Source organism: Manacus vitellinus, unplaced genomic scaffold (assembly GCF_001715985.3).
Source record: "Manacus vitellinus isolate BGI_N305 unplaced genomic scaffold, ASM171598v3 scaffold_29_pilon, whole genome shotgun sequence".
In the NCBI taxonomy this organism is placed as follows: Eukaryota; Metazoa; Chordata; class Aves; order Passeriformes; family Pipridae; genus Manacus; species Manacus vitellinus.
Genome location: NW_021940207.1, coordinates 9643429 through 9665515, shown reverse-complemented (window position 1 = coordinate 9665515; position 22087 = coordinate 9643429). Strand labels below are relative to the sequence as shown.

Below are 22087 nucleotides of genomic sequence, written 5' to 3'. Positions count from 1 at the left end.
TATGTGTGTATGTGTGCGTGTATATATCCTGTCTGTAAGGACCCCTAATCATTGACCTCTCTGTTCTTTAAACTTGCAATTTCTTGAATCTTGTAATCCCAATAGAGTTTCAAGTATCTTTTCTGGGGGATTTTTTAGAAAGAAAAAAAAAAAGCTGTGAAATGATGATTTCTAAATAAATGTTCTAAAATGACACATAAGATTACTCATTAGGTAATAACAAAACAAACTACCTAATAATTTTGGAGATCCTAGGAATTTTATTAGCATCTAGGTTTGGTAGGACTAGTGTGAAAGGAGGCTGATAGCAAATTTTTTTGGAAGCTTGTGGCTTCGGTCATTTTACCAGTTACTAAAAGAAAACTTCCATGATGGACACTTGAGGCCAGTACAGTTGCAACTTTCAGTATAATTTTTACAGTATAATTCTGATTCATGCGCTGAAAAGCAGGTTTTCACTGTGACTCAGGTTTTGGAGAGTAGAAGTCCCCCTACACTGCATCTTCAGAAATTTGGGATCTTGGGCAAACCCACTGCATTTGATGGGAATCTTGTTAACAACAACTCTGTGACTGCCCCAATGAATATGCATAAGTTAGGTGTAAAACTTCCTTCACAGAAACGACTTTGCATCCATTAAGGCCAAAAGCAATAAAAAGCTTAATATTTCTACCCTTTGCTGGTCTCTCAGTACCATTACAAAGTTCATTTTTTCTCTGTCACCATTTTAATTTATAGACTGGTGTCAAAAGGAGTTCTTACTGAAGAATGAATAGAAACTATTATCGTTTGTGCAAGACTACAGAGTTAATGTACATTGCTTAAAACCCTATGTGCCTGCATTAATCTTCTTAAATTATTTTTTGATAGGCCTTATTATGCTTATTTATTTTCTTTCTTTCTGTACTCATTTAAATGCCAAGTAGAATCTCAGAGAACTAGATAATATAACTGTGACAGTTAACAAAGCTGAGAAATCTGATTTCAAGGCCAGTCCAAATAAAACAATGATAAATATAAACCAATATATATATATAAACCAATATAAACCATCAAACATAATTGATACCATCATTTAGCTTTCTTCAAGTTAATCTTGACTTTTTCCATTTCCTGTATTTGGAGATTGTTGGTATGGAAAAATTATGGTTCCATCAGACCATTGCAGGAGATGACATTTTAAAGGAGGATTTGTTCCTGAGCAAAATAATAAGTGCATGTTATTTGAAATCAGTTTATAGGTTGCTCAGAAGCCAGTCCTGCTCCTTATCCTTTTCCTGAACCCTTTGATCTCCTCCTCAGCAAGGCAGGCAGACCTGTTACCCAAATATCAGCATAGTCTAGAACAATATATCAGTGACCAGGATGCTCCAGAAAGACAAAGAGAAAACTTTATGAAATAGTACTTTCAAATTCTAGACACTTCCAGGGAAAAAATTTCATAGAAATTCTTGAAACTTTCAGATACCAAAATGCCATGAATTTTTAACTGTTGTGGTTACAGGCCACACTCAGCTAAATAACTGCACCAAAGAACATAAAATATTTAATGGTTTGGAAAAACAAGCTATTTAACAATGAAACCAAGGTGAAAGACTTGACTCCCTGCAGCCCCAAATTCTGATTGCCTTGGCAGTCTCTGCCCAGGCTAGTCTTGGTAAGCCAAGAAATGTAACTTCCCATAGTCTACAAAGCCAAACAGATGAATTCTTTAATCCTATAAGCAACTGAAGCGGGAAATTATTACCATGTTTGATTTACGGAGAGGAGAACATTGATGGTGCATTACTAAATGAATGCTCAGATTTCTGGGGCAGTTGAGTATTTGCTTATTGATTTTTTTAAACACACCTAGATAGTTTCACTTGGTACAGCATTGCTCTAAACTACTATAAAAATCAATTATTTTTCTCAAAGGTATTTGTATGTCATGTAGAAGCAAAAAACAAGATTAAAGCGTTTTAAGTCCTTAAATCCATTCTGCTTATCTATGCATGTCAAACTGTTCTGTGGTGCTCTACAGGATTTTTCAGTACTTGAGAAAGATGAGGAAGTAAATGCTGCTAAGCCTAATTAAAAAAATGCAAATGATTTTGCTAGACAAAGATGTCAAGTGAAAATATTCCATAGCAGTGACTATGAGAGAATGATTGGATGCAAGTTCCAGCTGCTCCAGCGCTCTGTGGTGTCTGAATGAGCAGGTATTACCAAAGCATAAGTGTATCTATCAGCTGGATAGAAAGAGCAATCTGTGTATTATACAACTAGACCTGAGGTGTCAAATCAGAAGCTAAAACAGCAATATCTGGAACAGTGAATTAGGTTTTTGTTTGTTTGTGTTTCTTTTAAACTGAGCTGGTTTCTTTCTTACTTGCCTCTACAATATCTTCCCCCTCATTTCCTTTTTAAGTATGTTAGTGTGCATAATAGTTCAGATCATGTATCTCATTTTTGTACTGTTTTTCACATAGAAGGGCAGGTCTGCTGTGTCTTGCTGTCCCTTGGGCTTAGGTGCCTTTGTTCTGGACTACAGCAGCAGCAGAAGCCTCTCCTGATAAATCTCTAATCAAAGCCTTCCGTGAAAGGATTTCAGGACTGGATCCAATGGATCAGAAACTGTTGTCTCTAGATTGAAAACAGGCCCCTTTTCTCCTCTGGTTAGTGACATCCTTCTGTAGTAAAAGCACATAATTCTGTAAGTTCTCTCTGCTTTTGAGAGATTGGGGTGAGAATTAGGGAAGGAAAACAGGTCTGATGGTGGTTTTTGACTGAGCTCAGTCGTATGATAAATGTACATCAATATAGACATTAAGAATGAAAATCGAGATTGTAAAATCTAACTGATCTGGATAATTTCCTCAACTCTTCCTTTCCCTCCCCAAGCCCATCCTGGCCCCAGTGCTTCTTCTTGCTTTCTGGGTCATAAAATTAATTTTTTTAAACCAAGACCATTGTGTTTTCCCCCCTTGAAAAGGAATGTTTCATCCTTCCCTTCACAGTATTTGCATTCAGTACACAAAAGATCCAGCTACAGCTAACCACTGGTACAAGCAATAGAAATTACAGTTTTGTAGTGGACACAGTTTGGTGACAGTGTTTTTACCTCCATGCACTTTATTGTCCATATGTACTAGTCACCCTCTAGAAATCTCTTGATTAACTTTAGGTACAAATAAATAAATCCACTTATTCTGTGACTGAACCAGTTCATTCTTCAGAGATTTTTTTCCTCACATAAAACAAACTATTAGAACAAACTAGTTAGTGGTTTCCACTGCAGTTCAGAAGATTTAGAACTGAGTTCACAATACATGGCATAGCCTCTAAATTCAGCAACTCATAGTCTCTAAACACAGCCTTAAATCTACTAATCTAAATTAGTTCAGCTACACAAAAGCCAATGAAGATAAGAGAGAAACTGGTAGGAAAACAACAACATGGAAGCACAAAACCAGAAATGGCAGTGCCAGGCTTGTCAGAGCTGTGGATTATCCCAGAGCAGCAAGGATGTCCTCTGCTCTTTGCATCCCCTTTTAATAGCAGGCTTCAAATAAAAGGCTAATTGCTCAGCTTCACCATCTCAGTTGTTCACTGAGGGCTTTTTTCATGCTGTGGGTCTCCTTTCATCATTTCTGACTAAAGTCCTATAATAAAGATAACATATGGTTGCCAATGATGGCTTCAGTAATTTTAAATGAAACCTTTTGGGACTGACCTCTGTTCCTGCTGAAGGAGACTTGCATAGCATCTGGCTGCTCATGCATGCTCTACAAATTGCAGGGCAGCTCTGCCCCAGCTGTTAGACAGGTTATAAATAGGTAGAGCTCTGAAGCAGCAAGATTACTTAAAAATGGAGAAACAGTACATGTTCTTCCTTCTGCTTATGAATTGTTCTGGAAAAAGCTGTTTTTCTGATTGGCCATGTGAATGCTGGGATTAGAAAAGCCTGCTTACCTATGTATTAACATCCTAAGGTTAACTTTTCAGCATGTTGAGGTGTAAGCTCTGGCTGCCACTTTCCCCTCAGTAGGCTGTTTATGAAAGTATGGCTCTGTTTGCTTTCTCTGTTTTATAGGGAAGGTTTCAGTTCACACACTCCTGGTACACTTAAAATTTCCCAGTTTCATCTATGTTCATAAACCCTATAGGAATTCTATCTCTTGAACCTCTGGCCTATTGTCAAATTAGATAGATATCATCCAGCAAGGCTGAATGTAATACAGATTGTCACATGGAGACCTTCACCATGGGTACTCACAACCTATGTCTTGACTGGAAATGAAAATCTAATCTCTAGTACATGAAATGGGAGCTTTCTGCAGCATGTCAAGCACATCAGATACCAGATCCTGCAAACTGCAGAGGAGTCACAAGAACACTGGTGGGGCAGAAGCACCAGGTCCTCCTTCTCCCACTGTCAGCACTGGTGGCAATGCAGTCTCTCTGCTAATCAAAGCTACCCACCTTCCAGCCTTCTTTGTTCTTCTCACCTGCCTCCCACAGACCATCAGGCTTAAAATTTGGCTTGAAAAAGCTGAAGCCCAACACTCAACTTCTGCTGATGGAGCCTGTTGCTTTAGGAGGTTGTTTGACGTGGCTCTGCTGAGGCAATGGACCCCTCTGTCTTTCTATTCAAGCCTTTCAGAGCCATCGGGGGAGGCTCTGTTGACAAATGTGTCCCTGAAAGAAGGGTGCCTGTAGGTCCATCTGCTTTTGCATAAATAGGGGATTACTTTGGTTTTGTCCTCTTGTTCTCTCTGCCTATTTTTAGAGGACTGCTTTGTGTTGGCATCCATTAAAAAAAAAAGTGTCCTTTACGATACCACCACTTCAGATCCCACAAATTTCTGGAAATGAAATCATGAATCACCATGCCTACCATGCTTGCAGAATGTGTTGTTCAGTAACATTAAAAAGATTCTTCAAGTCAGTTAAATTGACATCTTAAATACATGCTCTCAAAACCCTAAATGCCACTGCATAATTAGAAAGAAAGCCTTAAATGAACTTGGAAATTTCCTTTTCCCCCACTTCTCAATTTGCACTCTCCTCAACTTGAATTTCCTTTTTCAGTTGAGCCTGGAATTATTTCTGTTGGTAAACAGGCAACCAGAAACTCTAATTATGCATCTTTACTGAAACTGCAATCCTAGGTATTCTCTTGATTCTTTAAAAAAAAATTGAGCTAATTTAAACCTAATTCAGCTGGTTTGTCAAACCATTTTTATTCACACAAACCCACAGCTGATTTGGGACAATGTTTTGCCTAACTACATGCAGTTTTTGACAGATTTAGGTCTTGCCCCAGTTGAGGTCTGATTTACTGAGTTCCAGAATCCTGTATGAAATAGTAAAGATAAGTAATTTCCTCTCACAGAGGTCTTTAAGCACTTTGAGGGAACAAAATAAATAAATAAATAAGGGGGCAGGGTGCATATTGTATGGACAGCTGAAGTGGATATTTCAGTTCAAAGGGCATGTGAACATACCCTTTGTCTGTACAAGGTTCTGCGTTCTGGAGAAGAAAACACCTATGGCAAAACACTCAACTGCAGTTAGGTACCAATGACAGAGGAAGCTACAAGTCTGTGCTAAGGGCAAAAGCTAAGCAGAAGAACTTCCAACCCCCATATGTTGAAGTTCTCACTGTCATGGGACTTGTGTGTTTATCTGTGTAACAAACAAGTGCTCATTTTAGTTACTGGGAGCTCTGGTGCCGCAGCAGCAGCAGCCTGATTTGGAACAGAGGCAATTAGACAACTGCCTGGGGCAGACGGTTTCTGCACTCACTCAGGCCCACTCACAAATTTCTCAGCTATTTAAAGATATAACTGTGCAGTCACACACACACTAATGAAGAGGAAACAAGGATTATCTGAAGCAGGAGTGTGTGCACGTGGCTTTCTTGTGCATAGTTTCATAATGCCTAACGTGTCATCTTCATTCAGGTTTTATAGTGTGCTGCTTTAAAATGCCTTCATGCAGGGCAGTGAGGCTTGTGGCATCTTCATTATAAAGCATGCAAAGGAGAAGACACATTCCTATGGTTTCTGGGAGAGAAAGGTCCCAGCTGTTCACTAACTGCTAGCTGAAATTTGTGGGTTTCAGGCAGTATTCTTTAGAGTGTTCTTCCTTTTTTTTTTTTTTAAATCATTACTCTTATTTTGGCTCCTATTGCTCCACCTCTGAGAAGTTTTGGGAAGCAGGTAGGACTTTCTTTCTTGCCTTGCTGTTGGATTAGGGTGCTGTCTTGGGATGGAAGAAAGTAACCAAGTAATTTCCCAGTGTTTCCCCTCCCTGAGCACAGGGATAAATGCCTACTAAGAAGGATGTGTTATAAGGACTGACATTTCCTTTTTGTGGAGATCTGCAATATTATAAGAAATAAGGAAACTCAAAATTATAAATTGTTGCTTTTCTGTTGCAGATATTTGTTTTTAGATTACAATTTCCTTTCCCCTACTGACTAAATTTTGGTGAATTATTTTCACTGCCATTGGCTGTCATACTTCTTTTTGGAGTAATTTGAAGGTATAACTAATATGCACAGTGCAAATTTTTAGTAGATAGGAGACCGGGAATGGTATAAAAAATGTAGCTCAATTCAACCTTTTATATTCAAAGGGTTAAATTCTTGAGTTGGAATACATCTTAAACATGAGGTGTTTAAAATAGCCTGATAGTGACTCAGAATAAAAAAAAAAAAGTTTTTGGAAGACAGAGCTAATTATCCATTAGCATTTGGATGCAATGCTTGTCTCACATTAATTTCCACGCTTGCCAAAATGATTCTGGCAGAGGAACCAGCTGTGAAATGTAGAAATTAAAATATTAGTTTGGAAGTACTAGATATGCCCTGTAGCTGCTTGCAAAAGGATTTAAATGAATAGAAGTGTGAGGCAGCAGCATTACACAGGTGGGAGAATTTCTGTACCCCCTTTCCTCCTTCTCCCCCTGCTTCATTTGTTAAGCATGATGAGATATGCTATGGAATATCCCTTGGGTCAGCTGGGGTCTGCTGTCCCAGCTGTGTCACACCCTCCCAGCTTGCTGTGCACCCCAGAGAACTCACTGGTGGGGGCAGTACAAGATTGGAAAAGGCCTTGATGCTGTGCAAGCACCGCTCAGTAATAACAAAAGCACCTATGTAGTATCAACCTTGTGTTCAGCACAAACCCAAAACACAGCCCATACCAGCCACTGTGAAGAAAATTACCTCTAGCCCAGCACACAGAGTGATAACCTGAGGGTATGAAGCAGCTCAGGCACTTCTGCACTATAATCTAAATAACTCAGAAGGCTTCATGACAGGTATCCCTCAGCTGTACAGATCACCAAAGTGAGATCAGGCTACTTCAAACCATCAAAAAATGCATTCTTGTCAAAGTAGGACCATGACACTCTACTGACAGTTTCTTTACCCAAAAGGATGCAAGACAGGTTGGGGAAACATCAACTTGAAATCAAGTCATCCCAAGCCTTCCTTCTGTTGTGCAGTCCTTTACATGATTAGAGGGTGATAATTTCTGTCTCTGGCTGTAAGTGGACAAAGTATTTTTCCTGTTTTGCCTTGTATTTTCATTGGGAGAGCCACAAAACATATTCCTTTCAGAGTCTATGTAAAAATCTCTCCCATGAGCTGCACAACTGCTATCTAACATGAGATGAGGTTTCCAACTGCTCTTCCCGCAGGCACTAATGGAGCGTTTCCAAAAGCAGACAACTCAGTATATCTTCTGTGAGTCACTCAAGCTCACGTAAATAAGGTCCTGACATGACTTTTCTGTGCCTCCCCAGACCAGCCACAATTCTTTTTTAGGTACACCTTGTATGTTGTCAGAAGGACGTGTTATACTGCTCTCCCTTCAGCATTTTTAGCAGTAGTCTGTCTGAAATTTAGTCCAAATTACTCTTCAGCAGGTGTTTATCTCAAATGACTCGGTGGATTTGTAGGTCTTGATATTTTAGAGACTATCCCTACTTTAACGTCTGGGCTGCATTAATGAATCTTCCCGAGTTATCTCTTCATAATCCATTGCTTCAAAACCAGCTGTGAATACTTTCTTCCCATTAAAGCTTATTCCTTTGGGTTTGGTGTAATTAATTGCCACTTATGACTTAAAGAAAATATTTCAATAAATATTTATGCCACATGCACCACCTACTTTCTCCAGTGCCCTGGACACTTAACATTTAACAAATTCCTATAAGCCTCAGGCTGCAATTCATTTTAGAGGGAGCCTGTGGTTATAACAGCAGCAAGCAGCCACAGATGTCCACTCTGGAGGTAGCACGAGAATCCCATTTATTGATAAAGCAGGCCATGGAGGCACTGAGAATATGCCAGAGTGAAATGCTGAAGAGGATACAGCTGCAATGCCACGGTTGATCCTCCCACTGTTTATTTATAGCTTTTTCAGAGTAAGGCTAAGCATCCACTTCTCTTAAACACAGATAGAAAACCACTGCAGCATGAGACTGTCACAGAGGGACAGGAAAGAAGATGACAGATCTAGACAGAAGATTAAAGAGTGTCCAAGTCTGAAGTGACAGGAAAGATAAAAAAATCTTTTGTCAGTCTTTCCTACTCTGAAATTCATGAGGCAGGTTTTGGCTGCTGTATGATATACATGTGTGGTACTGAAAATACAACCCTTTAAGGGCATATTTAAATTCTGTCTTAACATTAGCTCATATGTGAAGATATATTTTTCAGAGCCAAGTATGTACAAAAGCAAAAAGTGAAACATATTTTACAGATTATACAAGTAATGCTTTCAGTGGTCTTTTAAACTTTGTGCTCAGGCTGCCTGCACTGGCTCCATAATGCAGAGGGCAATTGGTGAAGAGGAGGGTTTTTTATTTCTCTGTGCAAGCAAGAGAGGGGTCTCTGGAAGGTACAATTCCTTACCACAGCAGCATGAACACCCACACATGCCTGAGAAAGGACTACAACTCAGTGCCACAATTTAGCCTGCAGCTGTTGATTCCTGCACCTTGTCAGGATGTAATTAAGGTATCGTCAAGCTGAATAGGAAGATGGGACTTAAAACTAAAAATATCTCTAGTAATTATGGTTTAGATCTGGAAAGCAGCGGATGCATTTTGATTTCTGAAAGAGACAATGCTGTTCCTGAAGGTGGTTGAGTAATTATGGAGTGAAAGGTAAAATAAACATCCTTGTAATTCTCTGTCTTTATGACATGGTGCTGAGGGTGTTTGTGCAGTCTCATGAAGGGGGGAAGATGTCTTAGTATCTAGGTCTGTCAATTTTATGCAAGTAAATAGGGCTTTGCTGCATGTACTAGGAAATGTAAAACTTCGTTCAAGCCCAATAAAACAAAGCAACTGTTTCAGTTATGCATGGTCACTACTGAGGAAGACACATATGGTTTTGCTTTAAAAAAAGCCAACAAAAAGATCTTTGGGATTCAAGGTTTCAGTTCATACTTGGCTGTATAAAGGTGCTTGTTGACTACGGCCAATCCTGGGAAGAAACACCCTTTCTGAACTCCTGTAAGAGTAGATCTTCACGCCTCAGTGAGGGCATGCTCTCATTCTTTGGACACTCTGGAGAACATATTGGATACAGGGGCCCTGACTAAGGGTAGAAAAAATTCTAGTCCTTAGATTTCAACATCCTGACCCAGTGTCCGCACTGTTAGCAAGTTATTTGGAAGTTATTCTAGTATCAAAGATTCATGTAAAATATGAATCTGTATATTTGTACCTAAATATTTAAAGATACATAGTGTCAAATCTTTAAAAAGACTTGGGTGAAAAAATGAATGAAAACCACTCGTAATCTACTTTAATTCAAGTGAAAGCTGCTCTCCTTTTTTTCCTCAAAATATACCTTGCCAAGGATTTTTCCTTTCTGCATATGTTATCATTCATTTTGAATTAATTTGTGGGAACCGTTTCCTGGATGTTTTTGTTCCGTCCCTTGAGTGAGCACTGGCATTTATCTGACAATATGGTGAGATGATTCAAGGAAGAACTGGCCAGAAAAAAACAATTTCTTAATTTCATGGTTACTTCTCTCTCTGAACTGACTTACTGTGTGTTTGTACAAATGCCAGGGCAGTAAAAGAGATGAAGTAGGGCTGGAGGAGGAGGTGACGCCACAGAAACCCTCATTTGGCCAGCTCAAATTAGTCCATAATGGCATCTTTAACCTCCTCCTGAACTTGTTTACAAGCTTGATGGCTAAACTGCAATGAAAGTGATAATGCTTAAGTACCTGCTTAGGACAGCGAAGCCATGCAGTAGCAAAGTAAGCAGCCAGTTCTGAAAATCCAGCTGCTATGATGGCAAAATGACATTATTCACTATGTCAGTAAACAAAGGGATCATAGACAACGTGATCCATAATCACATCACCTGTTTGCTTTGTTGACAGTCGGGTTTATTTCTCACCAAGGCAACAGTCTTGTCTCTTTACTAGACTGTAACTCTTCCTCCTCCTGTGCTGCAGATGGATTAAGGTTTTTCCATGTGGCATAGGCCCACTCAGTGGCTGTTACCATCTCCACTGTCCCCACTTCCCCAGTCATGTTGTCCTCCACTCTCCTTTGTGCTGCCACCAAGACTTACCAGACCACTTCAAGAAAAAGTGCAAATGGCCTGGGGTCACAAAAAAGCAGCCAACAATTAGATGAGAGGGTGTTTTACCACGACTGAATCTGACTGAAGTTTGGGCTGCTGTCCTTCTTTTCCTCTGTTCTGGCCATGTGTTCCTGCTGCTCCCTTGGGCTGGATCTGACCAATATACAACTGCATGTCTGTGCATACAGCCTACATTGCATGCACTCATGTAGGGAGGATTCTGGTGTGAGCATCTATGTAGTTACAGAGTAGGAGCACTTGCAAACAGAAAAGTTGCTGGACTATTTCAAGAATGTTTCAAAACATTTAACACTTCATTGAAACTGTTCTTTCATCCATCTGCCCACAAAGCCAGATTTTTTTCAGCTTTAAGGAGATGTAAAATAATTTTAAAACAAGCTTTAGAGCCCTTGTCACATCCTGATTCTTTAAAAAGTGTTATCTTGTTATGCTACAGTGAGAAATAAGCTCTGTTTTTTATTGCTTTGTTTTATTTGAAAGGCAGATATTTTCTGCCTGCCTTATCTGTCGCTGCCATTTACTGGTGTGAAGTGTTTCTGCTTCTCCAGGATACTTGACAGGAAGTTTGCAGCATTTCTGCCAGTCTGGAAATCCATTGCCCCTCACACAAAGGCACACTGCTGGGGAAGGGAAGGCTCTGCTTTCCTAGAATAGTGGTTCTCAAGTGCAATTCCTCATTAGGCTGTGGAGTGGGAGTGCCTGTCTCCTGGCCTGTGTGCTGGGACAAGATGGTCATGCAAAGAGTGATAAGGCATGATGTCACATTTTGTGGGGAGATCATTTGAGTCTGGATCCATTTTGAGAGAACATGTTTGGTTTTTTTTTTCAATGTGAATATAATTTCTAATGGCTTTTCTATCTGTTGCTGGTCCACAGCATGAAAGTCCAGAGAATTTCTGGAAAATTCACTGCTATACTTTAAGCATCTTGAGGCAAATGAATGCCAAATGTCTTGCAGGACTAAACCACCATCTTTTTGTTTGGTTTTGTATCCTACTTTTTTCTAATTAACTATTTTCATTAAGAATTCCTAAAAGACAATTAAGATACATCTTTAGCAGTGTGGCAATACCACCATAATCATGGTAATACTGCAATGGTATTGCAAAGAAAAATGTTAAATCTTAGGAACCGCTAAGATGAAGTCATAAATGACATTTCTGTGTGCAAGATTAAGACTTTGCACTGTTAGAACAAACTATAAATCACCTAAGCAAGGAAGGTTTCTTAACTTGTACTAGCATAAGCCAACCGCAAATTTTCAGCACTGGTAACTAAATAATCTAGATCTTTGGAGGGAAAGTAGGGACAAAATATCTATCAGGTTTTTTCTTTTCAAATAAGGTCTGCTTAAAAGCATGTCCAAAGCAGGAAACATTTGTCGTAGGTCCAAAGAAAGATAGGTGGCAATAGTGGAGTAAACAAAGGTATATATTTTTATGTGAAACTAAATTTATTTCATGAGTTCTCTCCACGGGGTAATGTCACAAACAGATATTTTAATTACATTTATAAATCACTACAGGGAGCTTATGTCTCATGAATCCACGTATTTTATTCTATTTGGTGGATTCATTCAGTTCTCATTCAGTAGAAAAAAACAAAACAAGACTTCCATAATTAAACTACTTTTAAAATTTTTACTACCTAATTATATTAGCACGAAACTATGTATTCTCATCCACAGTGGTAAACTGGTGCTAAACAGTACCACTGTTAACTGAATTAAGTTTAATTAAATGTTTAGCAATTAATAAAATACCCTCTGAAGAGGAAAAGCTGCTTCTAATATTGGCGTAGAAGAAATTCTTTGAGGTAGTTTAACCCGTTTGAGTAGACTGCATGGCAAAATCAGACAGGGTCACCTGAAATAAGGAGGGTAGCAATGGCATAATCTTTCTATATAATATATAATGTAGTCTTTCTGTAACAAGTTATCTTTTCTTGGTAGCTTTGTCATATCAAAGCTCAACAGGTCAAAAAGCAAGTTGTAATTAATTTTTATATTATTATTTGGAGTAATCATTTCCTCTAAGAAACTAAGACCAGATTTTAGGATATTAAATACTAAATAGTAAAATTAGGTGACTGTGGTCAATGTGTTCTGCCTTAAAAACAATCCCTTCTTACATCAAACAACAAGGATATCACTAGTTATTTGCCTGATGAACCTGTTTTGGTTAAGAAAGTATTCAGGATACTGTTCAAGTGACAAGATTTGCTGCAATTGAACAATGTTTGTACTTCCCAATGCTTGTGACCCTTTTGCTTGGGAGAACAATGCAGAATGGTTAAAGAGGAAACTGCTGTCTTTCTGGCTGTAGGAGTCTAGGAATTAGTACCAGTAGACATCACTCCTTAATATCCTCTTCCTCGTTTCACTCATTATCATCCCAAGTAGACACAGGAGCCTGTTTAGTTTCTCACCTTATACCTTGAATGCCTGCTCAGTGAGCACACTATGACTTTGTTGTGTATTTTGCTCCCTCTGACTTGTGGAAGCTGATAGTCCAGTGCTCAGTACAACAGTGAACTGAGCCCAGTAACCTTTGACCATATTCCTCACTTTCAACTGCTGCAGTTACTGTGTTGTGTCACTCCTGCTGCTCTCAAGCAGCTGCATCACCCCCAGGCAGGACACAAAGCCTCCAGTCACCACCACCATGGGATGGAGATTCTGTTTCTTGGCAGCAGGTGTCTGGGTTCTCAGTTAGAGCTGATATGTCCATGTCCTTGAGGGAATATAAGCAGACTTCATGGGAGCCCCCATCTGGTCTTTAAGTTGTGTGCAGCACAAGCAGTGCTGGAAACCTTGTACCTGAGATAAAGCTGATCTTTTCTAAAGTCCTTCTTTGCTCACTGAGACCAGGGAGTAGCATTCAAAAAGGATTCTGAGTAAGGGTCTGCTCTCCTGAGTCTTTCATCAAGTAAAAAACTATTAAAAACATAGTAATGTGTTTTCATCCAGTTTCATGTAGACAGTGTGTAAAGCAACATAACTCCTATTTCTTCATGCATATTGTTAACCAAAAGCTCTTCTTAATTGCATTATAACCAAAAATAATGTGACAAATTTAATTTCAAATGTAAAACAGCTCTGTTTTAGTTCTTTAGTAGCTACTCCACATCTAATATGGAAAGAGTTTTCTCTTTAATTGTGTCTCTATGCCTTCAGGAACATCGAGCAGCCTTTTAAACATCTGCTTTTTCCAACCTGCCACTTAACAAGTTATGGTTTGGAACAATTTTCTCTTTGTCTTATTTTTATCTCTTGTCAGTTGCAGATTATGAACCTAAAAAAATACAGAGGGCCACAAAATCTGAAAGACAAGTGTGGGGAAACCTCTGCAGTAATCTTTATTAATGTGCTCTGTATAGAAATCTCTATGTATTTTTAGTTTATATGTTTGCTTTTAAAAGAAAACTGGAAATTTCAGACACTTTTAATTTAACATGTGCTCTTGTCAGCCCCACATCCTACCCAAATAACTCTCAGTGGACTTTTCTCCAGAGGAGATGACAGTGGTACTTACTGAGGCACAGTTGCTTTCCGACTTGTCTTCTAGAAAGCCAATTTGGCATGGTGTCCTCTGATTCTGCAGCCAGTAGTCTGTTGATTCTAGCAGACTGTTACTGCAGAGAATCTGTTAAAATAGTTGAAAAGAGTTAAAATAATTAAAAATTTCACTCAGTCCTACTGTGCTTTGGAGGCCTGAGCTCTACTGTTGTAACTCAAAGGAAATATTGCCTACAAAATTTTGAGGGGGCAGGATGGACCCCTGTTTGGTTTGGACCCATCCAGTTACTGCACCTTAAATCAAATTATTTATATATCCCCTAAAGTATTTCAGAACTGAAAGTCCTGAGACACTTGAAGGAGATGCCTAAACCCAATATTTTTACTGGAAAATATTGCTATGAGTTTTGTTCTATGGTAAAGTCATAAGCATAAATGTTGGGAAAACTAATTATTTAATTATACCAGAATGCACAAACTCGAAGCCTTTATGAGTGACTGTATCTCTCTCCACAATAGATCAGTACTAGTCATTCTGCCAGCAGTCTCATTTCTGGGACTGCCAAGGCTCCTAACTCTTTCTTCTTAAACACTTTTTCCTGCTTTCTGAGAAGCTAAAGTACTTAAGATTTCTGTAATGAGTCCTGAGCTCAGTCAGTGCCCTGAGATCAAAACTTTGGGTTTCATCTCTGTGTTGACTCAGTCCTGCAGACTGTGCCCACGGGCTTTGCTCAAACAAAAAGGAAATGGGGCTACAGATATCTGTAGACTAGAAAGAGGCAAAGCCAGTTTTGCAAATCTGACATTTAGATTGAACTGAATTCTTTACTTTCTGTCTCTGTACTAATATTCTTCCATGAAAAAGCAGGACCATTAGTATTAGGGACCATTAGTATTCGGGAACAACAGGGAAAAATTGCTGTAACACTGATGCTACTTACAGAACATTTTATATGGTTTATCATCTTCCCCAGGCAGCAAGTATAGAAGTTAAGGGAGCAAGTTAAGAAGTATGTTTGTGAAATAGAAGTATATTTTATTTGTACTTCTTGCAATTCTTGTATTACACGTAAATAGACTGTACTCTCGTTTTTACACTTCGATTTTAATAATATTTAAAAATATAAATTTGTTGCTATACCTGAGGAAAAAAATCTACCTAGAGTGCTTTACCTTAGTGAAAGTTTTGCACTGTCACACATTTGTCCTGCTTACAGACCACTTGATCTGTAAGCCTATATCCCTTCCTTAGGAAGAGAAGTGAGAAGAACTTGTGAGGCCTTCTCATTTCTCAGGGAAGATGAATGACTGTGGAAAGCTGATCTGGCCAGTTGACACAATTTTCTAATATCAGGGGCAATTCAGAGGTAAGCTTGTTACCACCCACAAACTAACCCACTCTAATTTTTATCGTTCTGGTAGAAAGCCAGTTAGGTAGTTAATACTTCACTCTCTGTATTATTCTATATTGATTCTTGAATAACAGTCAGCAGAAGATGGATGAGGAGTTAATTGGGAACACCACAGTCCTGAGTTTGCCCTGCTTCAGTGCCCTTATTGGGTACTTTCCACCTTTGTGGTGGTTGTTTCTTGGTATCCCAGCCCTGCTATGGGATTTCTTCCAAAGAGCTTTTGAATACAAATTTAGCATTCACAAAATACTTGGAAAAAGTACTGTGCCCAAAGACTTTGTTCAGAGAAAGAAAAAGGCTCATGAATGCTTCACATGAACACCAGCCTCTGTTTGGGGGCTGCTGGCTAATCTTGTTTACCAGTCGAATGACTTTGCACTCAATAAGTTTTATAACCTCCTGTCTCAGTGCAAAAAGATTCCTGCCACCATAACCAACTCTGAGACTCGATAGGGAAAATAATATACTCCATATTCCAAAGAAGCAATTTCCTGTTAGTGTAATAACATGTTCATTTTTTTTTCTCTTTTTTTTAAAGCAAATCTTTCTCAATGTGGAAATACTGAAGCATTATGAACTAGTTGGTAAAATCTAGAATTAAGCATTTTTTTCTTCATTTCCAAAAATTACTATCCTCTGAGGCTTTTTTGAAGACATATAGAACTGAACTTATACAGACATGCACACATACACATATATATCTACATACATATATGATTTCAAATTTCATTGGATTCTAGATATTCTCATCCTCAGGGGCTGAAGTTCTACCTCTTAAGACATAATTTTCATACACAGGAAATAGTTCTCTTTAGCTCAAATAGCTTTTACTGTAACCAGCAATCTTGTTTCATTTCCTTAAAAGTCACAGTGAATTTGTCTTCAGCCTTAATCACTTTAGATCTTTCTTTCCCAAAACTCAGTTTCTGAGAAGGTGTGATAGGTAGAAATTTATCATCCAGAAACAAGCTGCAGAAATCCTTGGTACTGTTCTTTTTCTCATAAGGTGGGCATTTCAGAACAGCTATATCATAGCAGAAGTGTATTGTAGATGATAAAACCCATGAAATGATCAGTGTAGTCCACACTTCACCTGGTTTGTCTCCTGTGGGATGTTAAATGACCCCTGGCAGTTCCATCTTTCTTTCAGAGGATGTTTTTATCAGGAAGCAAATACTGGTAAGGCAGCAGCAGAAGAAATAACTCTCCTGAACAAATGTTTCAGTCAGGTCAGGTCATAGTTGCCAAGCTTGGGTCACACCAGGATGGTGTGATGCAAAGCTTTATATTGCATTTCATTTTTTGTATGCAGCTTTTCATAGCAGACTTTGAAGTCAAGGGTAGAAATTATTACATGGAAGTTTTGGACAGCATGTGATTTTTAATTAACCTCAAGGAAATGAACATTAGTATGATTATGCAGCATTTGGATTTGAAAAAGACAGCTGAGAAAAATAAAACCAGATATACTTGAGTCTACGCAGTAGAAGCTGGCAGAGGTCAGCAATCTAAGGAACACAGGGTGGCCTAAAGTCATCAGGAAAGCCTCCAGAAGTTACCCAGAAAAGACAGTGCTCTGGGAATGGGAGGCATGGGGGAACATGTGCAAGAGGCCTCCTTGCACATGGCCTGGTTTTACACATATTTGAATGGAAGTCAGGAGATGGAAGGTGACATTTGAGTAAGCAGTGGTAGGAATGAGGGGTAAACTTTGGTTGAGTTTAAACTCCATGTTACAAAACACAAGTCCCTGCATTAGGATATTACTGCTGAAAGCCTTCCCATCAGTACTTCTGTGAAAGAAGAATAATTTGGGCCACCCTGTAGTGCTGATCACAGTTAGGGTTCCACACACCTGCTGTGCAAAAATGCATCTATAGAAGCCATGTGAACTTTTGGGCACATTTCTTTGATAACAGACAGCATATTATCATGGTCAAAGACAAACATAGGGTAAAAGTGAATGTAATATTGTTTACAGCCCCTCGCTGCTGTAAGGCAATTCTCCTTACATAGGTTAAATAGGTTCATGTGTTTATATGTGCATTAGAACTTGCTGGGATATTCATGCTTTTAAGGGAATATACTGAAGTCCTTATAGTAAAATAATGTATGACTGCAATGATCAAAAGTGTATAAGCTTGAAAGAATTGACCTAAATTAGCAGAGCTAAATAATTAATCAAAAGCAATGTGAGAACTGGTATTCCTCAGATCTCTACCAATACACATTCCTATTGCCACTTTTGCATTTAAGCATAGGTTCAAAATATACTGAGGTGGTCTGCACCAAATTGTAAGAAACCTAAGCCTGTACAGCTTCAGCTGTCAGTCTGCACTTCTGCACTTTTAAGACAAACAGTATCGCTTGCCAAAATTTCCTCCTCCTGTCTTGTACTTCTCTTCATTCTTATCTAATTAAGACAAGTTCAGGGCCAATCCCACTGACATATTGTTAGCATTTTGCTGAATTCAGCAAGGTTGCTTTTGCTTTGCAATGGTACAACCGAAAGCAGAACTTGATTCATTGACCATACTCGTGTGACAGCTGCACACACTATACTGCTGCATATCTGGTTCGAAGCAGGATCATCACACTCAGAAAATAATTCAGGATGAATTTGCATCATGCACTAAATGTGAAATCAGCAGTAATTCATGGTTCTAAAAAAAGTTTTCCACTCTCATCTAGAGACTCAGCCGTCAGCATTACTCACTGTGTTGGGAATCAATGAACTAAATCAGCCTCTAGCAGAGTGTGGATCAGAAAAGTCACTCTTTCCCAGAGGAAAATACTGCGTATGAGTTTAGTGTAACAGCTTCCTGCTCCCTGATTTAGATCATAAGACATTAAAATACACTAAATATCTATAACCGAGACAGCATTAAAAAAGCTCTGCTCTACAAATGAAACATCTGCGTCTTCATGACTGATCATCCTAATTGCTTTGGTTAATTACTACTCATCAAAAAAGACAGGAAAGTGGGACATACAGTGGGACACACAGAATAAAATGAGCTATCAAGGGGCACATCTTCTGCATTCATTCAGGTTCTGTGTCATATGGTTCCTGGTAGGAGCCATTCATGCCAAATACAATTACTCAAATCTGCAAGTTTAAACTGTTCCCTTGCAGCAGGAACCCACAGCATTTCACTCCACCACCAATTACACATCTAACTTAAAAATCACTGTACCTAGCAGAGGCTAAAAGAGAATTCTTTATCCTTTTCCACACACACAAAAAGAACACTAACACTTTCTGTGACAATGCTGTTAAGAAGCCCAAAATATCCTGCTGTTTGTCAGAAGTGTTGTCAGAAGCGAATCACTTATTTTAGTGTGCTGACAATCATAAAACTGCCTCGTGTTCCAATGAACAGTTCAAATTCATGGGATCAGAGAGGTGAAGCAGCTCTCAGTCATGTGGTAAAGCCCAGCCTTTAAAAGAGGGTGATGTTTCTGAAGGTGACCAAGCAGGAGCATTTGTAAAGACAGCGACAGCACTTCTCAGTGCCGTGCCACTGTCCTTCACTCTTACATAAAGTAGACAACTCTGAGATTAAATGAAAATTTAAGATGTTCTCCCACACAGTAGGTTTTCTATGTGAAGATTCCCATTACATTCAGCAGCCTTTTTTAAAATCATGTATTATTTTGCAAAGGAACCTTTTGATCAAAAGAAATATTGACACTTTAGCCATGCTGAGGCGAGCCAGAGAAGCCCAGTCCCAGCATACATATCCACTTTATTGAGTTCTTTTTTTTCTATCAATGATATTATATCTACCAAAATTTCTGTGTGTGGTTTTCAGGATCAGGAAAATAAATCTTTAGCATCTACATGTTTTATCCTTCTCTCTCCTTACATACATAAACATATATTGCTGTTTGAAAACAAACAAACAAAAAACTCCAAACCCAAAAGGAAAGCATTATTCTTTTTAGTTAAAGAAGGAGGAGAAAAAAAGTAAGAATTATAGGAAAACTGAATGAACTGTAAAGGTTTATAACAAATGCTGTCTTTTCAGCTCTAGAATTATGCCTGTGGGAGACAGTAGAGCTCTGAGGGTTATTGCAAAGTGAGAGGTGAAAGATAGCCTGTCCTCCTTAATAGTCTTTGATAGTGCCCCCTTCCCTCTGCCATAGCATGGTTCTGGGGAGGAGGAATAAAAGGAAGCATCCATGGTCTTCACTTCTGTATTCTCAGTTGTACCGAAATTATCTACATGCATAAATTAACATCTGAGCTCTCCTAATGACACACATACACACACAGGTGCCATTTTTTCCCTCCCACATGCTCTAAATTAAATAAGTACATATAAACCTGTTTTAAGGAAAGAGTAACAGCAATGTACACCACCTCCTGTTGTAGAAACCCTTCCAGTCAGACATGAGGGAGAACAGAAAACCTGTTTCATAGACCAAGCAGACAGAAACTGCAAGATACCATAACAGCAACAATAATTTATTTTTCTGTATCAAGACCTTTAAGTATCACTTAAGTTTGTATTCCTCAATAAAGGAAAAAGCTAAAAAGCAAAGCCATGTATATATCTGACTTTGAATATAACATAAACTTAGAAGTTACCTTCTTACATGCTGTGACAGAGCTTCCCAAACTGCTTGCAGAACTGTCTGTGCCGCTGCCTTGGTGCTCTGGGACTTCATGCATCAGTGGAGATTCAAAGGTGCTGAAGAACAAAAAAGAAACAAGCCCCCAAAAACCTTTCCAGTGACTCAGCTACATAAATAACTCCAATAATACCAAAACACAGTTCAGTAAAGAGAGGTAACAGAATACAGGAAGCTGTCTATATTCTCCTTGCTGATGTTACTAGTCCATTTATTGCTAATTTTCCCTTTTTGGGAGATTCTCCTGAGCTTCATGCTTTGGATATAAAATAGCAGACTGATGTCTTTTGAAGACTAGAGGATAGCACAAACTGCCTATAATCATATCTGTCTTGAATGACACTGTAAAAAGTGATACTAGCTTGTTTTCATAAGCAGACAGCTTGGAACAGCAAATGAAATACTTGTTGCATAAATTCAGCTTCGTAAACAACAGAAATATTTGCTGCATTTTTACCTGCTAGGATAGAAGTAAAGGGGTGGTGACTAAAAAGTAAAAAACACAACAGGAGAGCTAGAATTCTGTAATCCACATGGAATTGCTTAATACATTGTGGGTTTAGAGCAAAGGTAAGTCGTGCTCATACTCTGTTTTGTGAGTCAGTTGTACACAACAAATATATTTGCTTTGGGACTGTGCAGATGTGAAGTATAAAACCACAAAGACAAGTTCTCCCATCCAAGTTATTTGCACACACTGCAGGTACCACCCCTCATACTTTTCTTCTGGAATAGTCCAGGCCAGCCTTGTAAGATCTTCCTCCACACTAGTGAAGTTTCTCCCTCCTTTACCACAGAGTGTTAAAGGGCTATTTCTCCAGAAAGGTACAAGGGAAAGAGTACCCTACATGGTCAAGTTCTGTTTCCCAAATTGGGTCTCTAGGGTGCTTTTAATTATTGGAAGTCATCTATGAGAGACTGGGGAGCCTGTTGTGATAGACCATAATGAGTGACCAGGTTGCCATGGCTTGAGCAATGATCTTTTACTGGAGCTTAAACCAATATGTTAAGAAGAGGTTACTTAGGCTACTGTCCCTTTCCCCGCCCCCCCCCAAATCTACAGCCAAGCATCAGTAAGGTTACCTTTCTCTCAAAGATCCATGGATGTACATTTCACTTGACACTACTGAGGACTAGACATGAATATATCCATTCCCACTGATAAGTAATTTTGTAAAAAAGAATTTTGCTGATGTGTGTGGTGTTCTTCTATAATTATTTAAGAAAAGTATCTAGATGTGCTGCTATTAAAAGAGTGAATGAAAAATATAAAACTGACGTAGTGCCTATTAATTGCCAGCTGGGGAAAACTTCAGGAATTGCATGTGAGGATTGAATACAAATGTAGAAGTGAGACCAGAGGGTTAACTGACTTCACTTGAAAAGTGTGATACCACTTAATACTCTGGAAGATACCAGCACCCTTTGTATCTAGAAAAAGTACTTTTGCCTGTTTACAAAATTCTGCTTCCTTGCTCAGTTGATAAACAGCAACATTTCTGGGCAGTGATTTCTCTGGCATTTGACAAAGCAAAATAACATTTTATTGGCCTTATACAGAGTTCTTTAACAGAATGAGGGACATTAAACATATGAAGTCAATTCTGGTTTTATATATTCATTAAAAATAAGCACCTCATATTCAGAGGGTCAAATATTATATAAGTTAATTATCCTCCTTGATAAGTCCACATTTAGGTGCAGCCTCTGTAGTAGGTAAAACTCACTACTCCCAGCAGAAGCTGTGCCCTGCCTCTTTTTGTAAGATGCATCACTTCTGCAACCTGAAAGGAAATTACAGATCAGGTCTGACCTGTAGGTTGAAGTAGGTTGAAGCTCGTTGTTTTCTCCTGCTCCTCACTGAGAGGAAGACTGAGTGGCTTTGCCACTT

General features: G+C 38.8%; 1 protein-coding gene across 1 annotated transcript in view; it reads right to left on the bottom strand.

Moving 5' to 3' along the window:
- SPHKAP (SPHK1 interactor, AKAP domain containing) overlaps positions 1–22087 on the bottom strand; it is a 68552-nt gene that overhangs the window by 29414 nt on the left and 17051 nt on the right. The window contains exons 2-3 of the mRNA XM_018075030.2: positions 20153–20255; positions 14163–14273 (exon numbers count right to left, since the gene is read on the bottom strand). Of these exons, the coding sequence (XP_017930519.2) occupies positions 14163–14273; positions 20153–20255 (214 nt within the window). The remainder of the gene's footprint in view (positions 1–14162; positions 14274–20152; positions 20256–22087) is intronic.